Source organism: Amblyomma americanum, chromosome 8 (genome assembly GCF_052857255.1).
Source record: "Amblyomma americanum isolate KBUSLIRL-KWMA chromosome 8, ASM5285725v1, whole genome shotgun sequence".
NCBI classification, from domain to species: domain Eukaryota; kingdom Metazoa; phylum Arthropoda; class Arachnida; order Ixodida; family Ixodidae; genus Amblyomma; species Amblyomma americanum.
In genome coordinates, this window is record NC_135504.1 from 36894098 (window position 1) to 36918831 (window position 24734).

Here is a 24734-nt window from a genome sequence, read left to right on the forward strand (position 1 = left end):
CGCCCAATAACTGTTGAAGAAGAAAATTGACTAATTTCGTTCATTGTGAGCACTGTTAATTCATTTTCATGGTGTTATGAACACAATTCTGAGTGAGAATGCAGTAGTTGCACTTTGCGTTGAATCATCTGTTGAAGGCATATAGTGCTGCCATCTGTGTACCGTATGCCGAATGCTGAACTGCCAAGTTTCTACACTGCAGGAAAGATGGCATAGGATCCCCCTGCAGAAATGCATGCCAAATTTTCATGTCCATATTGCAGAGCTCCCCTGAATAACACTAAAAACCACCACAGTCTTCGGAAGTGCATGCCATATGCATGGCCACATTTCCATAGCCATGTATAATGTGCACTGCATGTACATTATGGCCTTGCAGGTAGAAGGATGACTTATTCAGATGAGCTTGGAGGAAGATGAAGAGGAAGTGGCAGTGTTACTTGAGGAGAAGAAGAAGAAGAAGTGTGCGAAAAATGAGACATTTGGTACAATCCAGTGTTACCAGGGCACTCGATCTAGGGCAATCATTGGGCAGTGACAGCGCCAAGGGAAAGTGAAGGGTACGTGGCAAACTTTACCCCAGAAATTAACGGGGCGCTCGCTTCGGTCTTTGATGAGACAGGCTTATTAACCGGCTTCACCGGTCTTGTCTTCTGCACCTGACTGTGTTTGGATAGTCGACTGCTCGATGCTGTATCATGGCGGAAAAATTTTTTGTCCCCCTTGCTTTGATCTACCCCACTACGAATATCCTCTGAATATCACTCAGCACGCGGGGCATTGCGTGTGTATCTGCTATTTTTTTCTCCAACGAACGAAAAAAATCGTTTTTTTTTTTTTTTTAGAACAGCGCGTGGGTGTCTGGTAGGAAGCCTCAGCTGTCAAGAACTTTTGGCAAACGCTTCGCAAAAGTTGAGCAAGAAAAGTTCTCAGTGCGCGAGGCGGAACCCTTAGCTCGTCGCCGAGTAAAAATAACACCTGCGCGGAATGCAGGCCGTGCTTTTCGTGGCGTGCGCAAAGCGCGCGCGCTTTGTAGCAGGTATGCAACTTTACAGTTGAGCGACAGTGCTAATTCTTGTCGTCGCATTTCTTCGTTAGTTTGAAATGCGCTCAAGAAAGTGTGCACGGTCGCGAGCTGATCGCGCGTGGCTCCATCTTGCCTCGACTCCGAGATATGGGCTACGGTCGCCGCACAAACAACCGCACACACAAACGTTCACCAACAACGCGACGCTAGGCGACGCTAGCGTAGCCGGCGTAGCGCAGCGTACGGCGGTAGTGTTCTTATCGTCGCGGTGGTGATCGCTCGGTGCGGTGCACGCATATGTTCTAGCCGAGCCGGACGCCGCGTCTATCGTCTGCCGGAAGGAATCGCAAAGCGGCGCGACACCGACTCCTGCCCGGCGACTCGGTGAAAGGAAACGCGAAAAAAGAAAGCCCGAGGTTGCGGCGGGGCTGCTTCGAGCTCGAGGCGAGAGCGCGAGTGGGGAGAGAGGCAGCGGTGACTGCGAGGCTTGGCGGAGAAGACAGCAGCGAGGCGCGCTCGGGGAGTTCGGGCCAGGCGCTCAGGGAATGCATCATTGTCGCGATCTGTCGATGCGTGCTCAGCCCAAGAACCAGCCCGCCACGAAGCGCGTCGTGCTCCACCGAAAGGTAAGACGCCGCGGCGACCGACGGCTGGCTCGTCGGCGGCTAATGGATGCGCGCGGACCTTGCAGCTGCTGCCTCTCGATGACTTCGGGAGACTGCTAATGCTCCAGACCGCCTGGCCGACCCTCCGAGGTGAGCTACTTGGACGTGGTCGTGGCAGTACATGACTGCCACGCACTGCGGGTTTGGTTAGATTCGCCCGCGCGCTGCTCATCTGGCCCATCGCCGCGCGGTGCAGTACCGTTATATGTTTTTGTTTGCAAAGCCATGCGCCGCCATTTGAACACGTGGTGGTCCTTGTTTTGGACAGCCGTGTAGTCGGTTTTAGCGTTCAGCGAAATCAAGGTTATCGCGCCTAGACGCGCCGTCAGCTCGGCTGCTCGTTTTTGTCATTACTGCCAGGGGCGCGTCTGACACCTTTATCGCACCTCGCCTCACGAGCGGGCGACGGTCTGTTGTCGATGCATATGCCGGCTGTTGTAGATACTGTGCAGTGCTGCTACAGCTCTGTTACGAGCGGGCTTAAAAGCCGGTTGTCAACGGCTTGCATATGTTTGCGGCTTCAGGTTCACTTTTCCCAAGCGTTTTTTTTTTCTTTTGTGTATGCACGCGCGCGTGTTGGAATTGCCTGATATTTATTATTCGACCTTCCTCGTGCGGAGTTACGCTTGCATTCGCGCAGCGTGCCGCCGTCTCAAGTCGTAAATATCAATGACACGTGAGTCATAGCATATGTGCCCGCAAGTGAGATCATATGACACCCTCTGAGCGGCAGGTGTTTGCTCGCGCAACGCTCGTCGCTGAAAGAAATACAGTTACTGAAAGGAACAGCTGTTCCTTGACACAATTCTTATGAGGTAGCCAAACGAAACTAAATAAAAGCTGGCTCATGCTGGCAGCATGTAAACAACAGTGCATTGATCGGGGCCGTAGTTGCTTCACCCCGCGGTGCAGATTTCATCTTGAGATCAAAAAACGGATTCAAGTCTGGCCTAGTTCCAGCACATGTGGAGCGCGTGCCAAACTTAGAAACGGCTCTTTTTTTTCATTTTAGCGCCTCGCTGGAAACGCTGCCTTCGTTTTTTAGTTGTTGCTTGCACTTTATTTCACCTTAGCTCGGTGTGTCAGCGCGTGGTCTCTCCTTTTTTTTTTAAATATAGTGTATTCCTTTAGTGCACTCCAGTGCAAAAATTATTTAATATTTTTTCTTTATAGAAAAGCGAAAGCGTGTGACGTGGTTTACGCAAAAAGCGTATTGGCGCTAAAGGACGCAGACAACACACACAATACAGTTAACCTGTTCTTTTTGCATAAACCATGTCATGCTATACAACCAACTAGCTCAAATGAAAGTCTTGCTGTAACGTGTGACATGCCTCGTTCAATTTTCTCTTCACTTTGTAATGACAACATAATGCATGCGCAAACATTATATGCAGAGCGTTGCACTTTACCAATTCTTTCAATGAGGTTGAAAGAATTGGTAAAGTTGAGGATCTCTCTAGAACTTTCTTGTTTTTTCCAGAGGCGCAGTCTGGTATTTATTTCTTGGTATATTCAACCTTCTAGGCCAAATAAGTCTGCAAAAAAAAAAAAAAGCTGGAACATGCACTTACGTCCTGCCTTGCAGCATAAAATGTGTCCAAGTAGAACATTGAAAGGGCCACCTAATTGACTGTAAAGACTTGTCTACGTTGCCCAAGAGAGGGAGTCGGAATGAGAATAATCCATTTCTTGAGGCAGACGTGGCGGCGTAGGCACTTATCTGATCCAATTATAATGACCTCCATACTACTTGCTACTTTTTGCTTTTTCTGTGGCTTTCTTGCTGTGAGAGACACTAATATTCTCATTTATTTTTTGCAAATGTACACACGTAAGCATAACTTTAATATGTTAAGAACTGCATGAAATTGTCTCTTTTGTGACCATATGACTAGAATTTTAGCAGAATTACTTGCTTTTAAAACATTGTGCAAAAAAGTCTGCTCCCATTTTCTTCACAAAAGTGTGCTGTATCATATATATGGCACCAGTACCGCTGTTCACATATTGTATAGCATTATTTTAGATAACTCGGTTAGTTAATTACTTCTAATCAATGTCAGTCGGTGTGCACGGATGTTAAAAGTTCAGGAAAGTACCTTGGCCTTGCTATTCACATTGTACTAGTTCCCTTCACATAGTTCAGTGCTTAAAAGTTGAATTGGTTTTCTTGTTAATATTGCTTCAAAGATAGTTTCTAGCTCACACATTCTATTGGACATAAGGACAGTACAGCTAATGTCTGGGGCAGTATATGTGAGGAACAAAACTTTTAAGAGGAAAAATTAAATCGCCAAAACTGTTAAGCTTTTTAATGCTTGCTTTTTGCAAGTTTGCTGAATAATTGTTGTTCTGTGTGTTTTATAGAACCTTTGTAGCCTTCGAAGTGATTTTGTCTTAAAATGCATGCTTGAGACAAGATTCTCATGCATAATAAGTATGTGCTGCAACTCGCATGCTGCGACCTTGCCTGGTAATGTGCGTAGGTCACCTCTAGGCCACTGCTGTTGACAGCATTGTGCCATTGCTACCTCTTAGCATTTTGCTTACAGTTCATTTATTGCTCGCTTGCTCTTTGTTTATTTTTTATTTGCTTCTTTATGTTAATTGCATCCAAACTACTTTTTGTGTTTGCTTTCTTGGAGTCTTTTTTTGCATTGCCAGTGGGGTGGCTTTCTGGATGACATTAAAAACGGTGCTCGTTCAGCCATGACATATCAGTGGCACTGTGTGCGTCTTCACTGGGAGCACCCAGCCTAATTAAGGCTTGTTGTCTTAGTTACTTAGATGGTTATGCTTATTAAACATTGGTTTTGCGTTCTTAAGAATGATGAGCAATATAACAGTAAATGTAAATAGTCATGTGGAGTCTTGCATAAACCTAGTAATTTATAATTCAATTTTTTGCTCTACTGCTGTTTTCAATTTAGTTGCAGTAGTTGAACAGTGACAATGACTTCGCAAACGAGTTGAAACAACATCGAGGTCAAGTGAGGCGTTGAAATATGAAAGAAGGAATAAAATTATAAATTATTCGCCAGGTGTAAACGAATTTCATGTGGAGATTCATGTATTCCAATGTCATACGTGCCATCTCAAGCAAGAAAACACGCAACCAAAAATTGGCATCCGGACTCCTTTAGAAGCTACATTTTAGACATATTGTGTGGATTCATTTATGGTCACTGCTTCTGTCGCTACAGGCATCAACCGTTTCCTGTTTATGCAACATAGGCGTCTGCAAAGTTCTTATTCAAAGAAAGACTGTGACCAGATGCTCAATGTAGTTGCACTTTTGGAGTTCATTTTCCTCAAAATGTTTATAATGTTGGCCTGGAATAGAACAAAAAGCCAATGTCTTTTGTTAGTATAGATGATACTAGTAGTGACTACTCTTTACTTCAAAAAAGAAAACATGAAAGTAAAATTTGATCATTTGGCAACTGTGCATGGATTTAACCTAACTGGAGGTGTCAAAATTTTGTTTGTCATTTCCTGGCTGCAGCTTGTAACTAGCATTCGATCATTTTGCATCAGTGCGTAATGCTAGACCTGACTGGTTGCATCAGAACCCGTTTGTCTTATCCTGGTTGCAGCAACGTGAGGAATTGAGATTAACCTCTCAGTTGCAAAATGCAAAGATCGGCTTTGGTACAGTTTATCGACGCAAGTAGGTCCGTCCTCTGAGCAAGCATGCGTTGAAGCAGGAAGTTAATCCAACTCTCGAGGCAAGGGTGTCGCTAACGCCCTGTCTGACCTACTTTTGGCAGGGTTGCTTGTGGCCTCCCCTTGGCTGTGGCTAGTGTTGTTTTTATTGATGGCTGACAGTGATAAGAAAGGCCTGTGCTTATCGGCCACATGCGGTCTGCGTTCGCTCAGTGTGTGTCACTTTCTCCACGTGCTTTCACCTCATGGCTGAGGTCGTCGTGCCGAGCAAGGCGAAAGTGAACACTTTTGTAAAGGTCATTATAAATTACCTTTGGGTTATTTGAGACCTTGCTGGCATTTCTGTGCAAGCATGGAGGTCTGGGGTATTTATTTTTTTGAACTTTGTGACTGTAGTAGTTGTCGACACTCTTATTTATGATCATTAGTGAACTGGTCTAATTGTAATTGTAGAAAAATTATAGTACATTTTTCAGCTTCTAAAATTTTACTGTGCACTTGGCAAGCTTTTTTTGATGAAATGAACACCTTGTCAATGTATTTGTCAACTGCCAATGTTGGCTTTTCTAGCGGTAACATATAAGGATTTATTAGCAAGTGATTTATCATACTGTCTCAGGTAGTCTCAATGAGTCAATGTAACCTCGGCCTGCAAAGTGTATAATGTGGCACTTGTGGCTTGGGTACAGTTCCAGCTCCAGCCAGCTTTTTCTTTTTGGTCTAGTAGAAGCATTTGAAAGGCTTATGCCCAAACCTTTCCCTTTGATTAAAGTTCTACTTAGTTTACATACCACATGGAGTAATATTCGCTTCTACCATGTTTAAATTAGCAGTGGTTTAGTATTTGATAATGTCAAAAATGTTGGAAATTGTAAGACTGCAAAAAAAATCGCCCAGCTTTGCAGACATTTCGCTGTATGTAGATTAATGGTATCGCATCCATGATGAGGACAACTATGGACTCTCTCACTTAAATTTATTCTGGAGCAAGGTTCTGCAAGTGCTGTCATCTCTTACTTCTGTAGCAAAAAGAAAAACATACACATTCCTTATGCCACTCTAAAGCAACTACCACTTTGTTTAGTGGCTTCACCCTTTGGAACTTGTCTGCTTGCACCTAACAGCTGTCATGGGACAGTCATAGCAGTTTTGACTAACCATAAGTGTATGTCTTAAATGTCGCATAAATGCTGGTGTATGTTTTCTTGAATCGCTGCGCTTTCCCCTCGCCAGACAGGATACTGTCGAATCCTCGACTAAACGTACCGTGTTCCAGAGACCATCTATAGTATCTATAGGCTCAAACATTTCTCAGGGACTCTATTCTGAGACCGCTTTTAATTTAAGCATCGATTTTTTTTTTACCTTTTAAGTGATCGTTCTGTTATCACAAAGCTGTGTATATTTGTGATTTGTGTTTAATATGAAATACTTATCTTTTTGATCCTGTCTGTAACTCATTTCAACAGAAAAAAAGGCAGACGCTGCCAAAGGTTTTTGGAAAAACAGACGTTTCGGCTTCCATGCGGAAGCCTTGTTCACTAAATTTTTATTGTAGAACCGCGACGCTTAAATAGGCTTCAATAATCGTCCCAGGCATCTTGCATAGGTTGGCGGGAGATTGCCGATGTTACGATTGAGTCTTTTTTCGGTGGTCTGAATCACCAAGGGCTCGAGATACTGGCGTAAAAGCCAGTTCTTTTCTTTGGCGATGATAGAAGCCATTTACCAGCAGATATCATGACCTGCCGATACGGCGTGCTCCGCAAGTGCGTTGGAAGTGACTTTCTTGGTCTTCACGTCCGACATGTGCTCTTTCAGACGCCTGTCTGGTTGAACGGTAATTTTTCATAGTTGTTTTTGCAGTGTAAAAAATTGCAAAAAAGCGTTAGATTAGGCGAAAGTGTATATGAGGATAACATGCGCAGTTGAAAAGGAAAACGGGATCAGTTTTGTCGGTGTGGTACTATCTTTGTCTGACAGTAGACATATCTTGTTTTCTGGATAAGTAAAAACCGTTCTTCCTTTCTTGGAACAAAACACAATTTTTTGCTTGATGTAATTAATCCCTGAAGTGAGCTGCATTGGTAGTGTGGCGCTTATATTGGGGCACTTTGCGCTACGTTAAAAAATATTAGACCGTTATTCAGGATCATTACCATTAGGTTAATATTAACAAATTGAAAAGGATAAAGAATACGAAGTCTTCCTTATTTACAATTCCTGTAGATGAAGTTCTGTTGTTAACCTCTCTAAGCGAAGTTGCTTGCCACTAGGCAGTCAGAAATTGCATTTGTTGTAAACGACAGTGCACAGTCAAGCTCCTGAAGAGTGTGCGTCCCTCCTTTATTCCGTAGCTCTCGTGGCTGCGGACACATCCATCTATGTCATATGAGCCGCTTCCTGCCGCCGCAGAAACCGGAGTATAGCTACCTTTGACTGACAGCGGTCTACGAGCCATTTCCTTGCTGCCTAAGAGCTTTTTGGTTTGGAGACGGTAAACCTTGCCTTGAGGAAGGGTCATTTTAGCTTTTTAGTCTTGTGAGGCTCCTTTGAGGTGGATCCTTTTTGGAGGTAACCCTGCTCCTGCCTGCACAAATGGAGGTAACCCTGCTCATGCCTGCACAAAGCAAAGCAAGGTAACGTTTGCTGGCTTTTTCGTAGCAGGCAGAGCCTGCATTTTGATCTCCAACTGCTGCACATTTGTCACCTAGAATTTTCGTATCAGTGAATAAACGGCTACTGCAGTATTACTAGTCATGTATTGCATATTTTTTGCCTACTCAGCGGGACTATATCACTATAAAATGACATTCTGTGACACATCTTGAATCCCTTAGGACACACTGTCATCAAGTTGCTATTTTCTTTGAATTTTTCCCACCTTACCAATGTTCCTCCCATCATGTGACCTTTTTTGCTGATTTCGGTTGCATGTGGGCAAAAACAAGTGAGCTTTTATTTATTAGTCTCAACAAGGTGACAGTTGCAAAATAAAAGATGTGATGTATGGTCACACTGGTTCTGTGAAGCTCACTGTAAAGGAGTGTTTTGTTTTAGGAGCCCAACAGCAGCTAGAACCCATATAGCTCCGTTATTGCGCTGAAGGCCATAACAAGTGACTGCATATTATTGGCTAAAAATGCATCATTTCATTTTTTCCCGGCGCTTTCTCTTTTCAGGCTGCAATTAGTAGGTTGAACTAGTACGCAATGAGACAATTTCATGCCAATCCTAAGCGGGTGGAAATGTAGCACTCTTGGTTGGTGCGACTGTCAGTGCAGCACTTGCTGGAACCACCTGTAGGCATGTAGGACAGGTTAAGGCTCCCCATGCACACATGCAGGAAGTGCTCCTTTGTTGCTTTGATGTTGGCGGGACCAGCCAGAGGTGCTGCATTCCAGTGGAGGCGAAATGCCGGAGACGCTGATATGCTGTCCAGTGTCGGTGCACTTAAAGAACTCTGGCCGTTCTAAATTAATACAAGCCTCTCCACTATGGTGACTCTTAAAGCGCAGTTCATAGGCACCTGTTCCTGCGTTTTAGTCGTTGGCCTGCGACTGCCAGCGCCACCTGCCATGCCACCTGCCAGCGGTGGCAGGTGGCACTGCTTCATGACAAGGTTTGGGTGCCTACCCTTAGTGATGCAATTGCTGCACCTTTCCTTTCCTCATAACCATCATTATTATTAGTATTTATTTTGTTGGAATGGATCCCCAACAGAGCCAACCTGCTTTCCTTTGCTTTTGCAGAGCCAGTGCTGCGCCCATTCCTTCTCTGGTCCATCGCGGTGGGCGAGGCATCGGATGCCTGCGACAGTGCCGCTGCCGTCGGAGTTGAGATCTGAAGTGGCACTGTGTGCAGAGGAGTAAAGCGCCGACACTGGAGAGCTCGGGAGACGCAGCAGCGGCAGTGGAGACGATGGCGGAAGAGCACGCAGATCTGGAGTTGCGCCCGCTGGACATTGACGACATCCGGAGCAACCCCAACGCTCCGCGCGACTGCGACGATGAGGAAGTGCGTGGCGGGCGTGGCGAGGCCACGTCGGCTATTTTCTCGGTGGCAATGGGCCTCAAGCGCAAGAAGGTCATCAGCGACCCCGTGCGCAGCCCTCGGAAGAAGTTGGAAGGTGAGTGATTGTTGGACCACCCTCGACTGCATTGGTTTTAGGGTAAATCGATACTAGGCTGCCAAAGTCAAAAGGGAAAGATATTGTAGTGCATTAGCACTAAGGTTTACAAACTCGAATAAACTCGCTGTCTATTTGTCAAAAGCCAACTGGACGTGCACAAATAAAATAAATATTAATATGGCTGTGACTGCACCGTGCCTGGGTTTCAAACCTGTGGCGGCGCAAACAGATCAGCTTTGCTGGGCACTGCACGAGAGCATTGTTCTATAGATTGCCCCCTTGTGTTTAGCTGCCACTCTCTTGCGCTGTACATTGCGTGTCGCAGCCTTCATCAACTTCCATCAATATGCACTTGGTCCAGAACACACCACTATTGCAGTTACCTCTTAAGGTGTGTTAAGCGGTTCCAAAATTTTATAGCGTGCTACCACTAAGGTCCCCAATTGCCGATTTCACCGATCTTTGCCTGAAGTCTGACGTAGGAACCCTATACCTCGAACCGAAAGCGAAATGAGACGTGACGTGCTAGCACACATACTGCTTATTTGGCCAAGTAAGCTAAATCAGCAGTAATTTTTTTCACTACTGTGCTAATTCTCTTTTTCAAGTTGTGCATTGTTGGTATTCTTTTTTTGCTTTTCTCTTCAAATTGAAATAATTACCATATTTATATCGAATTTACTATGTCCATGATATTGTATTGTATTGAAATAATATTAATTCAGTTACGAGACTCGAGGTGACTTTTCACTTTTGTTATGAATAAAAATAAACGCACCGTTCAAGTAAATATACTGCTTAGAAAGTGAATCTAGAAGTGCAGACAAAAAATTTAATTTTGTTGCTTGTGAGCAGAGCTCGAATTTAGTTTAGATTTATTTTGAAGTACTTGAACTAGTATTAATCTGGTTTCTGTGACCTGTCAAGTGTAGACTAGCAATTTGGAATAGTTGGTACTGTATTTACTCATATATAGGGTGGCCTGCTTATTAAAACTTGCGCTCGCCAAACGAAAAGATTGGCCTGGTCAAGAAGGGCTGTAAGCAAGCTTTGATTTGAGTCATCCTCTGTTTATTGGCACAAATTAATGTAGTATTTTGCAAAGACAACTGCCTGCCTTTTATGCTCACTGTGTTTGTTCATTTGAAAGATCCAAACCTAGTCGTGGGCCCTTCAAGATTTTACGACACATCTGCAGAGCAAGGAAGACAATTCGACGGTAATTTGCTCCTGAAAGCTAGCCTTGCAAGCCCCCAATTTGACATTTATGCACTGCACTGCAAACTGCAGTACTCGATGTTCTGCTTGGCTCTCAGAACGGGGACTTTTTGTTTTTGTTATTATTGCTATCATTGTATCTCCAAGTCAATTAGCAGGTGCAGTCCCCAGCTTGAAACAGTCGTGTTATCTGTACGAACTGTTTCAGTGCAGCAGGCGTGTTAATTTTTTTTATTATTATTTATTGCCTGTTACTCTAAAACATTGCCTTGTTCGCACCCCACAATGCAGAGGTCCCGCGGCCCCTGAGCCCGTCGGAGATGGCGATCCTCAAGTGGAAGCGCGCTGCGCGGCAGGCGTTGCATATGGAGGACCCCTGGGCCATGTTCCACCTGGAGCGGTTCAAGGCGGAGCGCGTGCGCCGCTACCGCTACAATGCCCTCAACAAGGCCTGGCTCGAGGATGAGGCCCTGGTCAAAATGGCCCCCGACGTGAGCATTTTTTTTTTTTTTGACACTTAATATTTACTTGTGTCTGTGTGTTCTTGTGCATGTTTGTGTTCCAAGCAGCTCTTTGTTTTTCTCTTAGCCTTTCTGATTGTCCCTGTAAGCTTGCAGTGACTTGAACCACAATTACTTCACATTGTTTCTAAGCAGCAGCAATGTGTGTGAAGTACACAGCATTTTCGGACTGCTGATTCGTGGCCTTAAATTTGTGTTCTTGCAGCCCTTCGGGCGGGGAGCCATGCGAGAATGCTTCAGAATGTAAGTAATGTCAACTTTATATCATTTGCTGCGTTCCGCTATTTACTCAAGGGCGTATGCTTTTTATCCAAGAAATGTACGAAGCACTCGGTACACACTGGGCACCAAAGTGAAATATTCATTGTGGTTCAACTGCACAGCTCAGGCACCCTTGTATGCAAGCTGTGCTGTGAGCAGCTGAAATACTTGCGAATAGAGGGTATATTTTATTCCAATTGTATTGGTGTTTTGGATTCAATGCCCAGTCTGTTTGTAACAGCTGCGCTTTTTAGCAAACTTTAGGCGCAGTGCCAGCTGTTCTAACTCGCAGTCAAGTGCCACACTTATTGCCAAATGTATGCATTTACTTTTTGTGAAAATGGGGCTCTGAATCTGCAGAAATTAAGGAATACTTCCCAGTTTATTTGCTGGGAGTGTCGAACGCCATGCCGGACAAATCACAGGTCCCAGCACCTGCATTGGTCACTCGCAATGTCATTCTGCCTTCTGTTGACAAGCATCGCATGGCATTGTGGGCACTCATATTTTGTTGTCATTCTGTGCGTGTGAACAGGAAGAAGCTGTCCAGCTTTGCGCCAGCCCAGAATTGGGCGCATGCATCCAACTACGTGGCCAAGCGGTACCTTGAGCCCGTGGACCGCACCACCTACTTTGACGATGTCCGGCTGCAGATGGATGCCAAGCTGTGGGCCGAGGAATTCAACCGGCACAATCCTCCCAAGAAGGTGGGTGTGTCCTGTTAGCACCCGCACTTCAATTGTCCAGTGCCGCTTTAACCACTGTCCAAGCAACCAAAATTTTACCTGTGCTAGTATAATAGGTGTAGGGCCCCCGCACTGCACCAGCTGCGAACTTGTTCATTTCATCACAGCACCAGATTCTTTGTCGCTCCCAAGATTTTAATTTCTTGGTGTTCATTATGTATTCTGCTGAGCTCCACGTCTTTGAGTTCAGCCGCTCATGTATTGCCAGCTACCTAATGCATTTTGTAAATAAATTTTGATGCTTCATCTGTGGCTGGACAGTAGCAGTTGAAGGGTCTGACAGTGGTGCTACTTCGGCGTGCAGGTGGACATATTCCAGGTATCGATCATCGAGTTTGTGGAGCGGCCAGGCAGCCCACTGTACCACATGGAGCACTTCATCGAAGGGAGTTACATCAAGTACAACTCCAACTCTGGCTTCATCAGCTCCCAGGCCACACGACTCACTCCACATGTAGGCTACATGCTTCCCCCCCCCCCCCCCCCCTTCTTTTAAACGACAATTACGCCTTCTAGCTTTGAAATCGGAAATCGAGGATCTGTGTCGCTTATCTCGCCACCAACTGTGACAGTTTTTTTCATTGCTCTTAAGAGCTAAACTTCAATTTAATTCAAATGTTTTGGGCACCCCTGTGAAATTCCACTTAATGAGCTATTTCTTATTTTTGAACAGTTTAGATATTGTCTGCATGCTTAAAAAACTAGTTTAAAATGTTTGCTGAAGAAATAATGAAAAGGAAAGCCTGCGATGTAGAAAGATTGTCATAACCAGTTCGAGCATCATGCGACAGGATTAGCAGTGGTGTCTATACTCATTAAAGGGTGTGGCGATTTAAATCAGTTACTGAAAATTGTTATAACTCTAAGCTTAGGTGGCGTACTTATGTTGAATGCGTAATCAAACGCCGTGCAAATGTTTACACCATCTCAGATTCTTAAAGGTTTAGCATGTTATTAGAAAATTTCGCATTTTTCTGATCGGAAAGAATCCATCTTGAAATCCATGTTTCTTTTGCGCTCCCATCACTGTTGCAGGCGTTCAGCCACTTCACCTTTGAGCGTTCGGGGCACGAACTGCTCGTAGTGGACATCCAGGGAGTGGGCGACCTGTACACGGATCCACAGATCCACACTGCACATGGCTCCGACTACGGCGATGGCAACCTTGGCGTGCGCGGGATGGCACTGTTCTTCCGATCACACACATGCAACTGCGTCTGCACAGGCCTCGGTCTCTCCCCATTCGACCTGGCGCCCAGCGAAAAGCTGGTTGGCACACCCGCCTCTGCCATCGGCAAGTGTCTCGACAGTAGGCGACAGGCGTGAATCGCAAACGTCTGGCATGTGTGTAGTTAGTCGTGGATGGGTGTTGCTTAAGCCTGTAATCTGTGGCATTTAATTTATTTACCCTAAGGGCCCTTTCGGGCATTACATAGAGGGGCATGAAATGGGAGTAGTGTTCATTAATACTCACAGGTGTTTTAATAATTCCTCACATTGCAGAAACATTCTTTTTCATAATATTTTCCTAAGCAATGCAAATTATCAGCTGCTAGAGATGTAGGAGGTCAGCTCGAACATAGCTCGCTGCAAATGCGCTAACCCTAACAGCAAAAAGCTTAAAACATCTGCAATCGTACTGTTGCATTAGCAAGTGCTGAAATAGTTTTGAATTTTTTGTTCATCTATTATGAGCGCTTCGGTATTTGTGCTCAGTTTTGTTCTTAGACATTTAGCAATTATCATAATTTGTCGATTCTTTTCCAGTACTCATATTTCCTTAATAATTCAACCAGTTTTTTTTTTATATATTTCTGCAGTGCAGGTCTGTTAGAGGGTGCTCATAAATGTTAAAGGATGCTCATTAATTAAGTTTATTTAATATCTTTCTCCCTTTGTTGGTGATGCACACCTTGACTGTGGCACTGGTGCGTTCACCAGAGTGGTAGTGTAATGATGGGCTAACGAGGTATAGTAAGTTTAGTGTGCTTTAGGTTATTGCAAAATAAAGTGTCTTTTTTGTTTACTGTGTGGCCGTGGCATCAGAACCTAAAGCCATTGCTTGCTAATTTATTGGAATACATACCACTTATTATATGCGCATGCCAATTGCATAAAATGCTTAGATCATTTTCAAGTAGTGAAGGTCTGGCTTTTTTATTGTATTGTCATGTCTGTTGTGCGGTACGAGAAATGCATCGGTGCGTTCATCCTAAAATGGCACAGAAAACTGTAGCCACGCAAGGGTTAAGTAATTGCTGCTGCTCTGGCAAACAGTGGGGCGTCATTGACGGTCATCACTAGTGACAACACTTGAAACCTCCCTGCCTTTTTCTAACTTCTTCACTTGGACTGAAGTGTGTGCGCATTACCACTGTTAGAAGACTGATCGTGTGAACATTGAGAAGTGCGCAGGAGGTTTCTTATGCATGTACAGTATTGGTCAAAAGTTCCCAGGCCACAGGGACGACTTTTAAACAGTGCAGTCATAGAGTTGAAGCTCATATTCAGCTGCCAACGACCTCAGGGGTGAGGATAAAGCTTCCCCTCACCTTCCAGAGATTTTCAGGGGCCGAATCCACGAAAGAGTTCGCTTTGCCGTGACATCAATTTGGCGTAGGCATCCGAGGGAGAAGGATGGGACGAACACTGTGGGAGGACAAGGGGGCAGGCAACAGCCAATCGGCTTTTTTGGGCGGTCCCATCTCGGTTGCTTGTATTTTTAAGGGGACATATGCTAACTTCTGTGAGTTTTTAACCTCTCGTGCCGACACGCACGATTGCCTGAGCGACGGCCAAAATCGTTCGGCTCACAGACGACTTCGGGAGCCGTATAGTTGCCTCGCTGCCGCCTGGAAGCCCCCGGTAGCGAAGAACCGTAGCGCGCAGAGTATTTTGTGCTCTGTTGTGAGCGCACTTTTCCTCGTTGGTCCAAGGTGGGGGTTTTAGCTCTGCGCATAGTCGGCGTACAAGTCCCTTCGACAGCCTGAAATGCCTTCGGAAGGCATCGTCACGCATGTTGAAAGGATTGTCATGTACGCGCGACCGTTGATGCCACCGATAACATTCGCCGAGCACCGCTAATATCAGCGGGGCAACGGGAGGTACCGGCATGTTTCTTGTCGCGCCGAAGCAAACGCCACTTTCAGAGTTCCACACACAGCGACCGAACGCGTTCGCTTTCACTTGATTGACATGTCTCGTGACGTAAACAAAATCCGTGGTCCCGCCTCCGTGAAGTGATATCACCGCCAGCGGTGACGACACACGGCAAATGGAGCAGGGTGGCGAGAGAGAAAGCGAACGCGTTCCAAAGCGAACTGTTTCGTGGATTCAGCCCCAGTTTTGGGAATGTTGTAGATGCTCCACTTTGGGGCTCAAAGCAGACCTTTGACCAACCCTGTACAACCACTTCGGGGAAGTCGTTATTTTTGGGAGGAGTGTTTGACTAAGCCCTCTGAGATTATTTATGTAATGGTTGACTGCTCGTCTTCATAGGAGGGTGCATTGTACACAACGCTGGTGTGCACGTTCTGTTCTAGCATGCCCATGTGGGTATTAGATGATGCCAACTCTCGTTGCAGCCCAGGGGGCCAAGACACGGCTACGTGGGCACGAAGAGCTGTGTGTGGGTATGTCTGAGTACGAGCGAAGCCACTGGGCGGAAGCCTTTGGGCCCCCAAAGCAGCGCATTCGCACCTACAGCAGCCCCCCAGACTTCTCACATGAGCACAACGCACCCCCGGCGGTGAGTGCACTGTCATTCTCTGAGTCAGTAAGGCTTCTTTTGTTGTGAAAATTATTATGCACGTCATAATGGATAATTGAATTAATCATTGTAGTAGTCTAATAGTCAGCGTCATAATGGAAGTCATCAGTTTCCTTTAGCTCTGTAGTTTTCACCTTGTACTGCTTGCTGCCTTTTGCAGCTGCAGCAACAGGACAGCGGCTTCCGCAGCCTGAGCAGCGGCAGTGAGGACACCCTGGAAGACTACTCGCATGACCTGGAGCTCGGCAGCGACTCTGAGGACACCGAGACCCTGCAGCACCAGATCACCAACGGGCACCTACCTGCCAATGGCCAGCACATGAATGGCGGAGAGCGACCCAGCGCCGTGCCCGCCCGCCTCAGACGACGCCAGCGCTACGACTCCGAGAGTAGCACCATCGGAGACGTAAGTACATTTGCTCTTCCCTTTACTGAAGCATTTTTGTGAACTTGACAGCCTTGGCCATGATAGGCGTCACTTTGTGGAGCTTAGGCCTCTTGAGTGCCTTCCCACACGTAGGGTGTTAGCGAGCGTGTTGCGGGCGGGCACGCTGCTTGTCTCCATCCAAAGGGAGGCACCTCCTAGAACCGGTGCCAATCGCTCTCCGTTTCGTTTTCCCCGCTTCGGTCTTGCGTCCTCATTAAGTGATGTATAGGGCATTGTTTTGGCGAGAGGTCGCAAGACCGCCACCAAGCTGAGAAACAGGACGGTGCTTAGCGTTTTCGTCCCAGAGCCCCGGCCTTTGCCAGGGTACTATGAACGTGGAAGGTGAAATGCATGCACCTTGTATGTAAGTTTGAGTCCAGGCCCAAACGGGGTCCTGTTGCCGATCTGTGCGGTGTTCACGTTCCAGAGTTGGAAGGGCTTGATTAGGCTAGTTCTCCATTACCGCTGGCCATTGGTGGTGGGGAAGCACGGCAAGCCTTCAACGCGCCACCTGTGTCGTCAAGATGTGTGTCACGCATTCCGCATCTTCCCTTGTGTTGTGTTGTGTTGTTTGTAATGTAACCCTTTGGCTGGCCGTGCAGCCCGCGAGTGCCCTAGTTTCGCTGCGGACGCATATGTGCTTGCCCATTGTCCGTGGTCCCTATAACAGGTTTCGCTGTATAATGTTTGCATGCTATAATGTTTTCGTAATGCTTGCATGGTGGCCTGAGATGGCATGTTCTCACATCTTCGTTATCCTTGCATCTTTGTGATCCTCATATCTTCCCATTCTCCACAAACCTTGGTACGGGTGTTACATCCACACAAGTGTACCCAGGCAGACGTCCACCTTTTCCGACTGGTGGCTTAGTCCGCTGGGGATCACAGATGGAGGGGGGTTAATAATAGCCTTCCATGGTCATTTTGCATATGAAGCACAGTAACACACCCAGTGTCTGTGCCCCATTTGGACAGTGCGCCACCTTTGTGGTTTCAGGAGCACGAGCGTGCAGAGTTCCAGCGGCTGGTGGCGCAGCGTGCGCGGCCATCAACGGTGCTGGACGAGGTGCAGCTGCGGCAGCTGGCCAGGCAGCAGCAGGGGAGGCCCCTGCACGAGTCCCAGCGCTCGATCCTTGGCCAGATCCACCTGGAGATGGCCAAGTGCCACGAAAATGGCCGCTTCGGGGACACCACACACCCGGAGGGCAAGTGAGTGCTCCCAACCGACCGTGACGGGCTGTGGCGCACCTTTGTAAAGGGCTTTCGTTATTATTTTTAATGGAGTCAGCATGCAGTACAGAGAGCTGAACGGCTGACTGCATGGGACAATAAAGTAAACAACTGCTTTTAATTATGCAGCAACGTAGGAGTGGTTACAGAACAATAAACCAAACACTGTTGCTGTTGACATAAATAGTTAAGGAACGAAAGCGTTTCTAAAGACAGAAACAACAAAAAATAAAGCTTCCAAGCTTAAGCACATAAAGCTGATTTTGGGAAAGTGGCAGTTGTGCAGGTACAAAGAATGCTTCGTCAAAACGAGTGTGTGCCATTCTCTCATTGGATGCGCAGGCTCCTGATGCACAGCTTCATACCCGTGAAACAAGACAAACCTGCCTTTCATGTATGCAGAGATGGGGTCATAGTAAACCACATTGTTTTCATGCACGAAACTTGACAAAATAGGAAATGAGCATTTCATGCAGTTTTACAATGAATACGTTCCTTTCCAGCCTGGCGTGCTCTTAGGAGGAAATTCAGTTGTAGATTCATCATACTTCTATAGGTTCCTAAAAGAAGCAAGTATTGTAAACTACAGTTGATCCTAGATGTATAGAATTGTTGCTTATATCGAACTGTCCGAATAGCCTGTTGGAAATGTCGTGCAAAGGTTTATCGAACTGCTGCCCGGAAAATTCCATATACCCCCCCGGAAAATTCCATATATCGAGCTGCGCATTACGCCCCTGCAGGTGATGCTTCTCTTAATAACAATCCCGCCTCTGTTTGGTGTGTTATATAGCCTCAGTCACTTATACACCCTGAAATGTCAGCAAAAGATCAACAGCAAATTTCTTCCGGTGATAGTTGTGTCAGAACACTCAGGCTGTCATTTATAGTAAACAGCATTAGTAGTGCCAGATTCGTATTCTGCTAGATTCCATAGTTTCTAAGACACAAGAACCATCTGCACCGATCAGTAAGGTTTGTGCTAGCCAGCTGCCAGAAGGTACCCTTTAGGAGCGCAGCATTCAGTCACTGAGTGCCGGGCCACAAGCCCGTTTCAGTGGTTTACCACAGTGTTGTTTTTAGTTCACCTCAAAAGCCAACCAAACCCTTCCGACTTGCAAAACTCAGGTATGACCAGCAAGCGGCCGTGTTCCATTTGGAGCAAGCAGCCCGTTGCGGCGTTCTGGAGGCCTTGCTCGTGCTGTCCAAGGTGCATCTGGGGCTGCCCCATGACCTTCTTGGGGACTGGACGCTGCCGGTGAGAACTGCGGCATTCCTCCGATCAGAGTGGCATGGCTTAAGCACAAAGTTTAACGAATTTTAGGAATCGCATTGCATATCTGATAGGCAGCCTGCATTATCGGGGCATGAAATGACCTTTGAGTTGAGAAATTTGTAAACAGTCTTTCGTGCGGTTTGCAGGAGACTGATGAGAACATGTCCAAGGGTGTCGAGTACCTGGAGCAAGCTGCGAGGGCCGGAGACCGGGGCTCCATGATTGCCCTGGCCAAGGCGTTGGACTCGGGCCAGGGTCTTGGCTGTCGCAAGTATGTCGCCTCACTCCGCTTGTTTTCCAGGTAGCTGTGAGCGGAAGGAAACATTGTTGCTGGCTGTTGTGCAGGCAGCGCAACTGGCAGGAGGCGGTGATGTGGTACAACCTGGCGGTGACCACGACAGATAACGACGAGGGGGGCGAGTACGACGGTTGCATGGATGACCCCTCGTACCTGCTGCTGGCCAGGCAGGCTGAGCTGTACCTGGAGGGAGGGCATGGCCTCGAGAAGGACCCAGCCACAGCCGGTCGGTGCCCTTGGCTCCTCGAAACTTGACCTACAACTTGCGTGGTGCCCATTAACACTTTTGTCATGAGTGGCTCTCTTCATTGAGCTGTTTGGTCATGGGCTTGTGACGTTTTTTAAGTACGTTAAATATTGAACTTCAGAGAGTTTTCATGACTATTGCACTGCAAAGTTGATGGTTGTCACATGAAGTGGTCATAATGGGACTGGGGTGTGCACAGAACTGCAGTGATATTGTTGGATTATCGGTGCTTTATCGCATTGGCCGGGGCCAGACAATCCTGCACCAGAAGTTTGGATTTTATTCATCGCTTTGTTACAGAGGTAACAAACTCATAATAAAGCAGGAGCTAGAGGCGTAGCGTGACAGAGAATTGCGTACCCTGCATTGTGGCTTGTTTCCTTATGTTTGTAGTGAACATTTTTTTTTTTTTTTTTCGGTCATCAAGGCAGCAAGTTGGAGTTGATTAATATTCGTAGTCGACTTATATGCAGCAATACTGTACAGTATTTTTTCAGTTCCTCCAAATGCTGCAGTGATTTCAGTGTGCGAACGCTGTCAGACCAACCAATGCACAAGTTCTCTCTCTCTCTCTCCCCCCCCCCCACACACACACACACACACACACACACATATCCTGTGTTCACGTGTGTGATGTAATGTAAAGCGATTTCAGTCTCCTCTATAACATAAACACTGCCAACACACTTATCAACACACATGCAACGAGAAAGAGAAAGTGGCAGAGCGCAGCACAAATAAAAAGAAGCATTCTGTCATGCCTTCTTGACTGTTGGTCATAGCACTGAGTACGGCGCCTTTACATTTCATTTGGACATCAGCGCCGCTCGTGTTGTGGCCAGACTTCCGAGTCGCCCACACACTACCATTGTCACCCAATCTTCAGATCCTGTGCACGTACAAGCTCCATGGGCAGTCTGGATGAACTGAATCATGGTCATGTTCCTCCGATTTATTAAGAGTTTCATAATACGGAATAGCACACAAGTTTGATGGGACCAGACGGGTTGTCCAGTTGATCCAGTTTTTCATATTAATGAGATTTTAAAGTCTGTCATTCAAGCCTTTCAGGTTAACTAAATTAAACAGAGTTAATCACAAAACAAAATTAGTCTCAAGAATTTTATTTCCAGACTTGCTGCGAAACATTGGAGAGTTGATTTGTTTTCTTCAGTTAGTTAGCAGAGTAATAGTAATAAAGCACGTTGCAGGCTGTTGTTTCCAACTGTTGATGTTGTTCTTTGCTACTGCTGTAGCAGGCTTAACCGTTCTTGCTTCCTCTTCCAGGGGAGTTGTACCAGGAAGCAGCAACAGCCGCCACGGCCGCCATGAAGGGGCGCCTGGCCAACAAGTACTACCAGTTGGCCGAGGAAGCTCAGCAGGAGGCGTGCTAAGAAGCTGCTAGTCTTTTGTGGCCAGCTGACATGTTGTGTGCAGATCTGTGCGTTACTTGTTGTTGTGTGTCTCGTTGCTTTTTATTGGGGGGGGGGGCAGTGTTGTTCCTTACACTGCGAGTTAAATTCTCAGTCATGTCTTGTCCGTTTTTGTTTTCCCCTCTTGTGAGAGAAGGCGTCTGTGTTAGCCCTTTGTTTGTTTCATTTGGCGGGGCCTCTTCTGAAAGGATGGTCAATGGCATAGAAGGTTTTGATTGTGCAGTTTGCCGGTCTTTGGCGTGCGCCAGAACCAGCTGTTACTTGTTTTGACAAAAGCATGCGCTCAGGGGTGTGTACTAAAAAAGGGAAGCAATCTCTGTGATGTCTTTTTGTTTGCTTTTTGTTTTGATTTCACAAGTGATGGGATTTCGTTTGCCAGTTCAATTTGGTGATGGTCAAATATGCAAGGCCCTGACATAAATGGCATGTGGCAAGACAGTTGAGAAAAAAACAAAATGCTACTTGCCACTTGCTTGAGTCAAATGCAGCATTTGGCGCTGTGATCTGTTGAGGGTTGGGCGACCCCAATTTCGCCCGCTACCCATACATGGCTGATGATTCGTTTTGCTTCCTGCAAGAGTTTGTCGAATGTCCGCATTTTTGCCATAATCTTTGTGCATGTTTTGCTTGCCCGTGACCTGAAGATATATTTTTTTGGTGTTACGTCAAAGGAGAAAGAATGCAAGTTGATCACGATCTCTCCCTGGTGCTGTTTATTTTTCTTAAGCTGAGGATGACCTACAGCTTGAAGTATATGAAGAAGCGGTATATAGTGAATCGAGGAGCGCATCTGTTCTCAAACTCGCCGGTGATGTTGAAAAGTTTGAGGCAGGCTTGTGTCTCGACGAAAAGTCTGTCTGCACAATTTTAGTGATGTAAATGCACTGACATTGTTCCGGATGTAACATTGAGCACTTTAGTGTAGATTGTTGCATGTTACTGCTTTGTGCTCCCCGTCTTGGTGCTAGCTCCTGGTTTTGTGCCGACTATAGTCCTGCGCTGGGCACCCTTGGGAATTTTGGATGGTTCAAAGTCTAGTTGCGTGTTTGTGTGGTAGGCATGTTGGACTGGGCGCTGCTAATGCATGCGAGAGAGAGCAGTGTATTGTAGTTCCTTTGGAACTGGTATTGTGTGACACGAGCGCCACTGTTGGACGGACATGTTCTGGGCGGTTCATTGAGCAACGGAACAGCTGTCTTGTACACGCCCAGCGCCGCTCATACTTGTAGTGTATAGTATGGCAAGTGGAATATGATGCTTGTCACTCTGCGACAGGTTGGCAGTACCATCCACAACTGTTTGACATGCAGTCAGTACCACCTAGAATACTTGCTCAAAAAGACGAAAAATTAACAACTTCCTGCTTTAGGAAGCATTGACATCTATTTAAGAAGGATGAGCACCCTAATCTTGAAAGAACATTGCAAAAATGCTGCCATATAGCAAGACAAACTGCACAAATGTGAACGGTGTCATATTAGTACGCCGTGCATTTGGTCTGCGTCAGAGCGACATGTTGCCATAATGGCTGGCCTTGCAGTTAGCAACAGTATGGATAGGATGTCTTTTTCATCCTAGAGTCGGTATATAGACCTTTCCGTCGGACGAGGGCTGTCTCAAACCGGTTCTGCTACCGCTTCCACCTCTGGCACCAGGTGTACGCCACAGTCTAGGGAGCAATGTGGCAACTCTCAGGGGGCCCTTATTGGGAAGGTCTGTATCAACTCTACGGCTTGACACTTGGTGGCAGTCAAGTATTTTGCACTTCCTCGAGTGTGCCCAGCCCGGACAAGTACTGTTGGCAACTTGTGGTGCTGCCTGCATGTTGCATGCGCCATTGTGACAGTGAAAGCAGTGGTGCTTGCACCACAATATTTTCAACTGTGGCAATACACGTTGTTAATCTGTCGTCGTAGATTCTAGTTTGTCAACAGATTCTAGTTTGTCAACAGCAGGGATACCGGTTGTAGTAACGTATTTTTGTGGTCATGTAAAGCTCCACTTCGCGCTTGTGCATAGACTGCAGCAAGCTGGACACTTGGCAAAGCTCTGTAGTCCTTGGAACAGAGTTGCACTGCTGGAAAGCTTGCACATTTTGTTGAGATTGCAGTCGTTATTGTTAAGTCTTCCCATTTCCAATTTCATGCACATATTGTTCCCCATGTGTACGGCATTGTTGAGAATATAAAGGTGATATTCATTGAGAGTTGTGTTTATTTTTTCTTGTCTTTTCAGCTGGAGGTGTGCGGACATTATAAAGAGCATATTAATTTATTGCACAGGTCACCACTAGGTGAAGGTAAAAAAAACACGTCTATTGTGCACATTCCTGCACTATTTTGATCAATAAATAAATGCTCGAAGGGTGAAGTATGGGGCCGAGATACAAAGTACCATCACATCTCAAGGCAGGGCTTTGTAGCAGTCCTTGTGATGTTTTGCAGCATCTACGAATGATTGATGCACAGTATTTCTAGGTGTAAAAACTGCTCTGTGGCTGCCAGCACAGGTGTATTCACAAATTGCTCTAATCGGTGTTATGGGTGTTTTAACGTCCCAAAGAGAGACTGGCTATGAGGGACACCGTAGTGAAGGCCTCCGGAAATTTCAACCACCTGGGGTTCTTCAATGTGCACTGACATCGCGCAGTACACGGTCCTCTAGAATTTCGCCTTCATCGAAACTCTAGAATTTCGCCTTCATCGAAATTCGACTGCCGCGGTCAGGATCGAACCCACGTCTTTCGGGTCAGCAGCCAAGTGCCATAACCACTGCGCCACCGTGGCGGCTAAATTACTTAAATGTTGCACCACATTGCATCATACACAATTTCCAATTTATATGCTCAAGTTTCGTGCATAGCAGTCACAGCTGGCATGCCTGTTCGTGCAAGTCGAGTCCGCACTCAAAACGTAGTTTGCCATACAACCAAAGTGAACACAGGCATATTTCATACCAGGCTGCCCATGTGCTATGCAATGTCTGCGCATGTTAAATCCCCAGGCAGTCGGAATTATTCTGGAGCCGTCCACTGTGGCACCTTCCCCACTTGCCTCGCAGTGCAGTTTAGGTGTCCGCCGAGGAGAGAGAGAGTTACAGTGCCATTGGACTTTCTCAAAAATTAATAAAAATTTTGTTGCAATAAGTCTCAAGCACCGTGAATGGCAACCTCGTGCACTTCGGTTTAACTTTTTGCCATTTTTTCATCCTGCAACTCATCGAGACTGAGAAAGGCATGTGGCGGTACGATACACAGCTGGTAGAGAGAATTGCAGACTCCATCAGTCTAAAAAGTAAACACTGAATATTTTAGCCAGAGTGCCTCACAGCGTTGACCAAGTTCCCAATGCTGGCACTTCGTTTTACCAGTGTGTGTTTTCATCCAAACGCTCGGAGGCAAGGAGGAGAATGAACCGTACTTGGCAAAGTAATGTAGTTTTGCAGGTGCACAATTTCCGCAGCCTCCACAGCATTTGAGTGCTGTGCATGAAACCGAGTATACTCATTTGGGGTTGCATGGACAAAAGTTATGAAATTTCTACTCGACAAACTGCTGCGCATCGGCCAGTCAGCCAAGTACAGTTCTGCGCAGTTTCGGATGCTATGATTAGCACAACGTGCATTTTTATCTTCTCACCAGAAGGCGTCTCGACGTCGTCCAGAAGTGATGTTTCCGTCCCCGTGGTTCTACTGTTCTTCCCTGTGCAGTGAAACCATGCACTGGCGTACTGTTGGTAGTTTGTACGATGAAGCCTCTTCCCATATGACGGATGTCATTTATGAGGAGGCTCTAGTGTTAGTGTCGCACTGCACAG

General features: G+C 46.3%; 1 protein-coding gene across 1 annotated transcript; it reads left to right on the plus strand.

The window, feature by feature from the left end:
* The first annotated feature begins 998 nt into the window (after nt 1–998).
* On the plus strand, nt 999–23125 carry LOC144101368 (eukaryotic elongation factor 2 kinase-like). The gene is made up of 15 exons (XM_077634495.1): nt 999–1653; nt 1719–1782; nt 9114–9490; nt 11003–11202; nt 11438–11475; nt 12029–12200; nt 12544–12693; nt 13275–13533; nt 15824–15987; nt 16169–16414; nt 17433–17644; nt 18794–18923; nt 19088–19212; nt 19287–19465; nt 20774–23125. Exons 3-15 carry the CDS (start codon nt 9283–9285, stop codon nt 20878–20880), a joined length of 2190 nt encoding a protein of 729 aa, XP_077490621.1. The 5' UTR covers nt 999–1653; nt 1719–1782; nt 9114–9282; the 3' UTR covers nt 20881–23125.
* The last annotated feature ends 1609 nt before the right edge of the window (nt 23126–24734 follow it).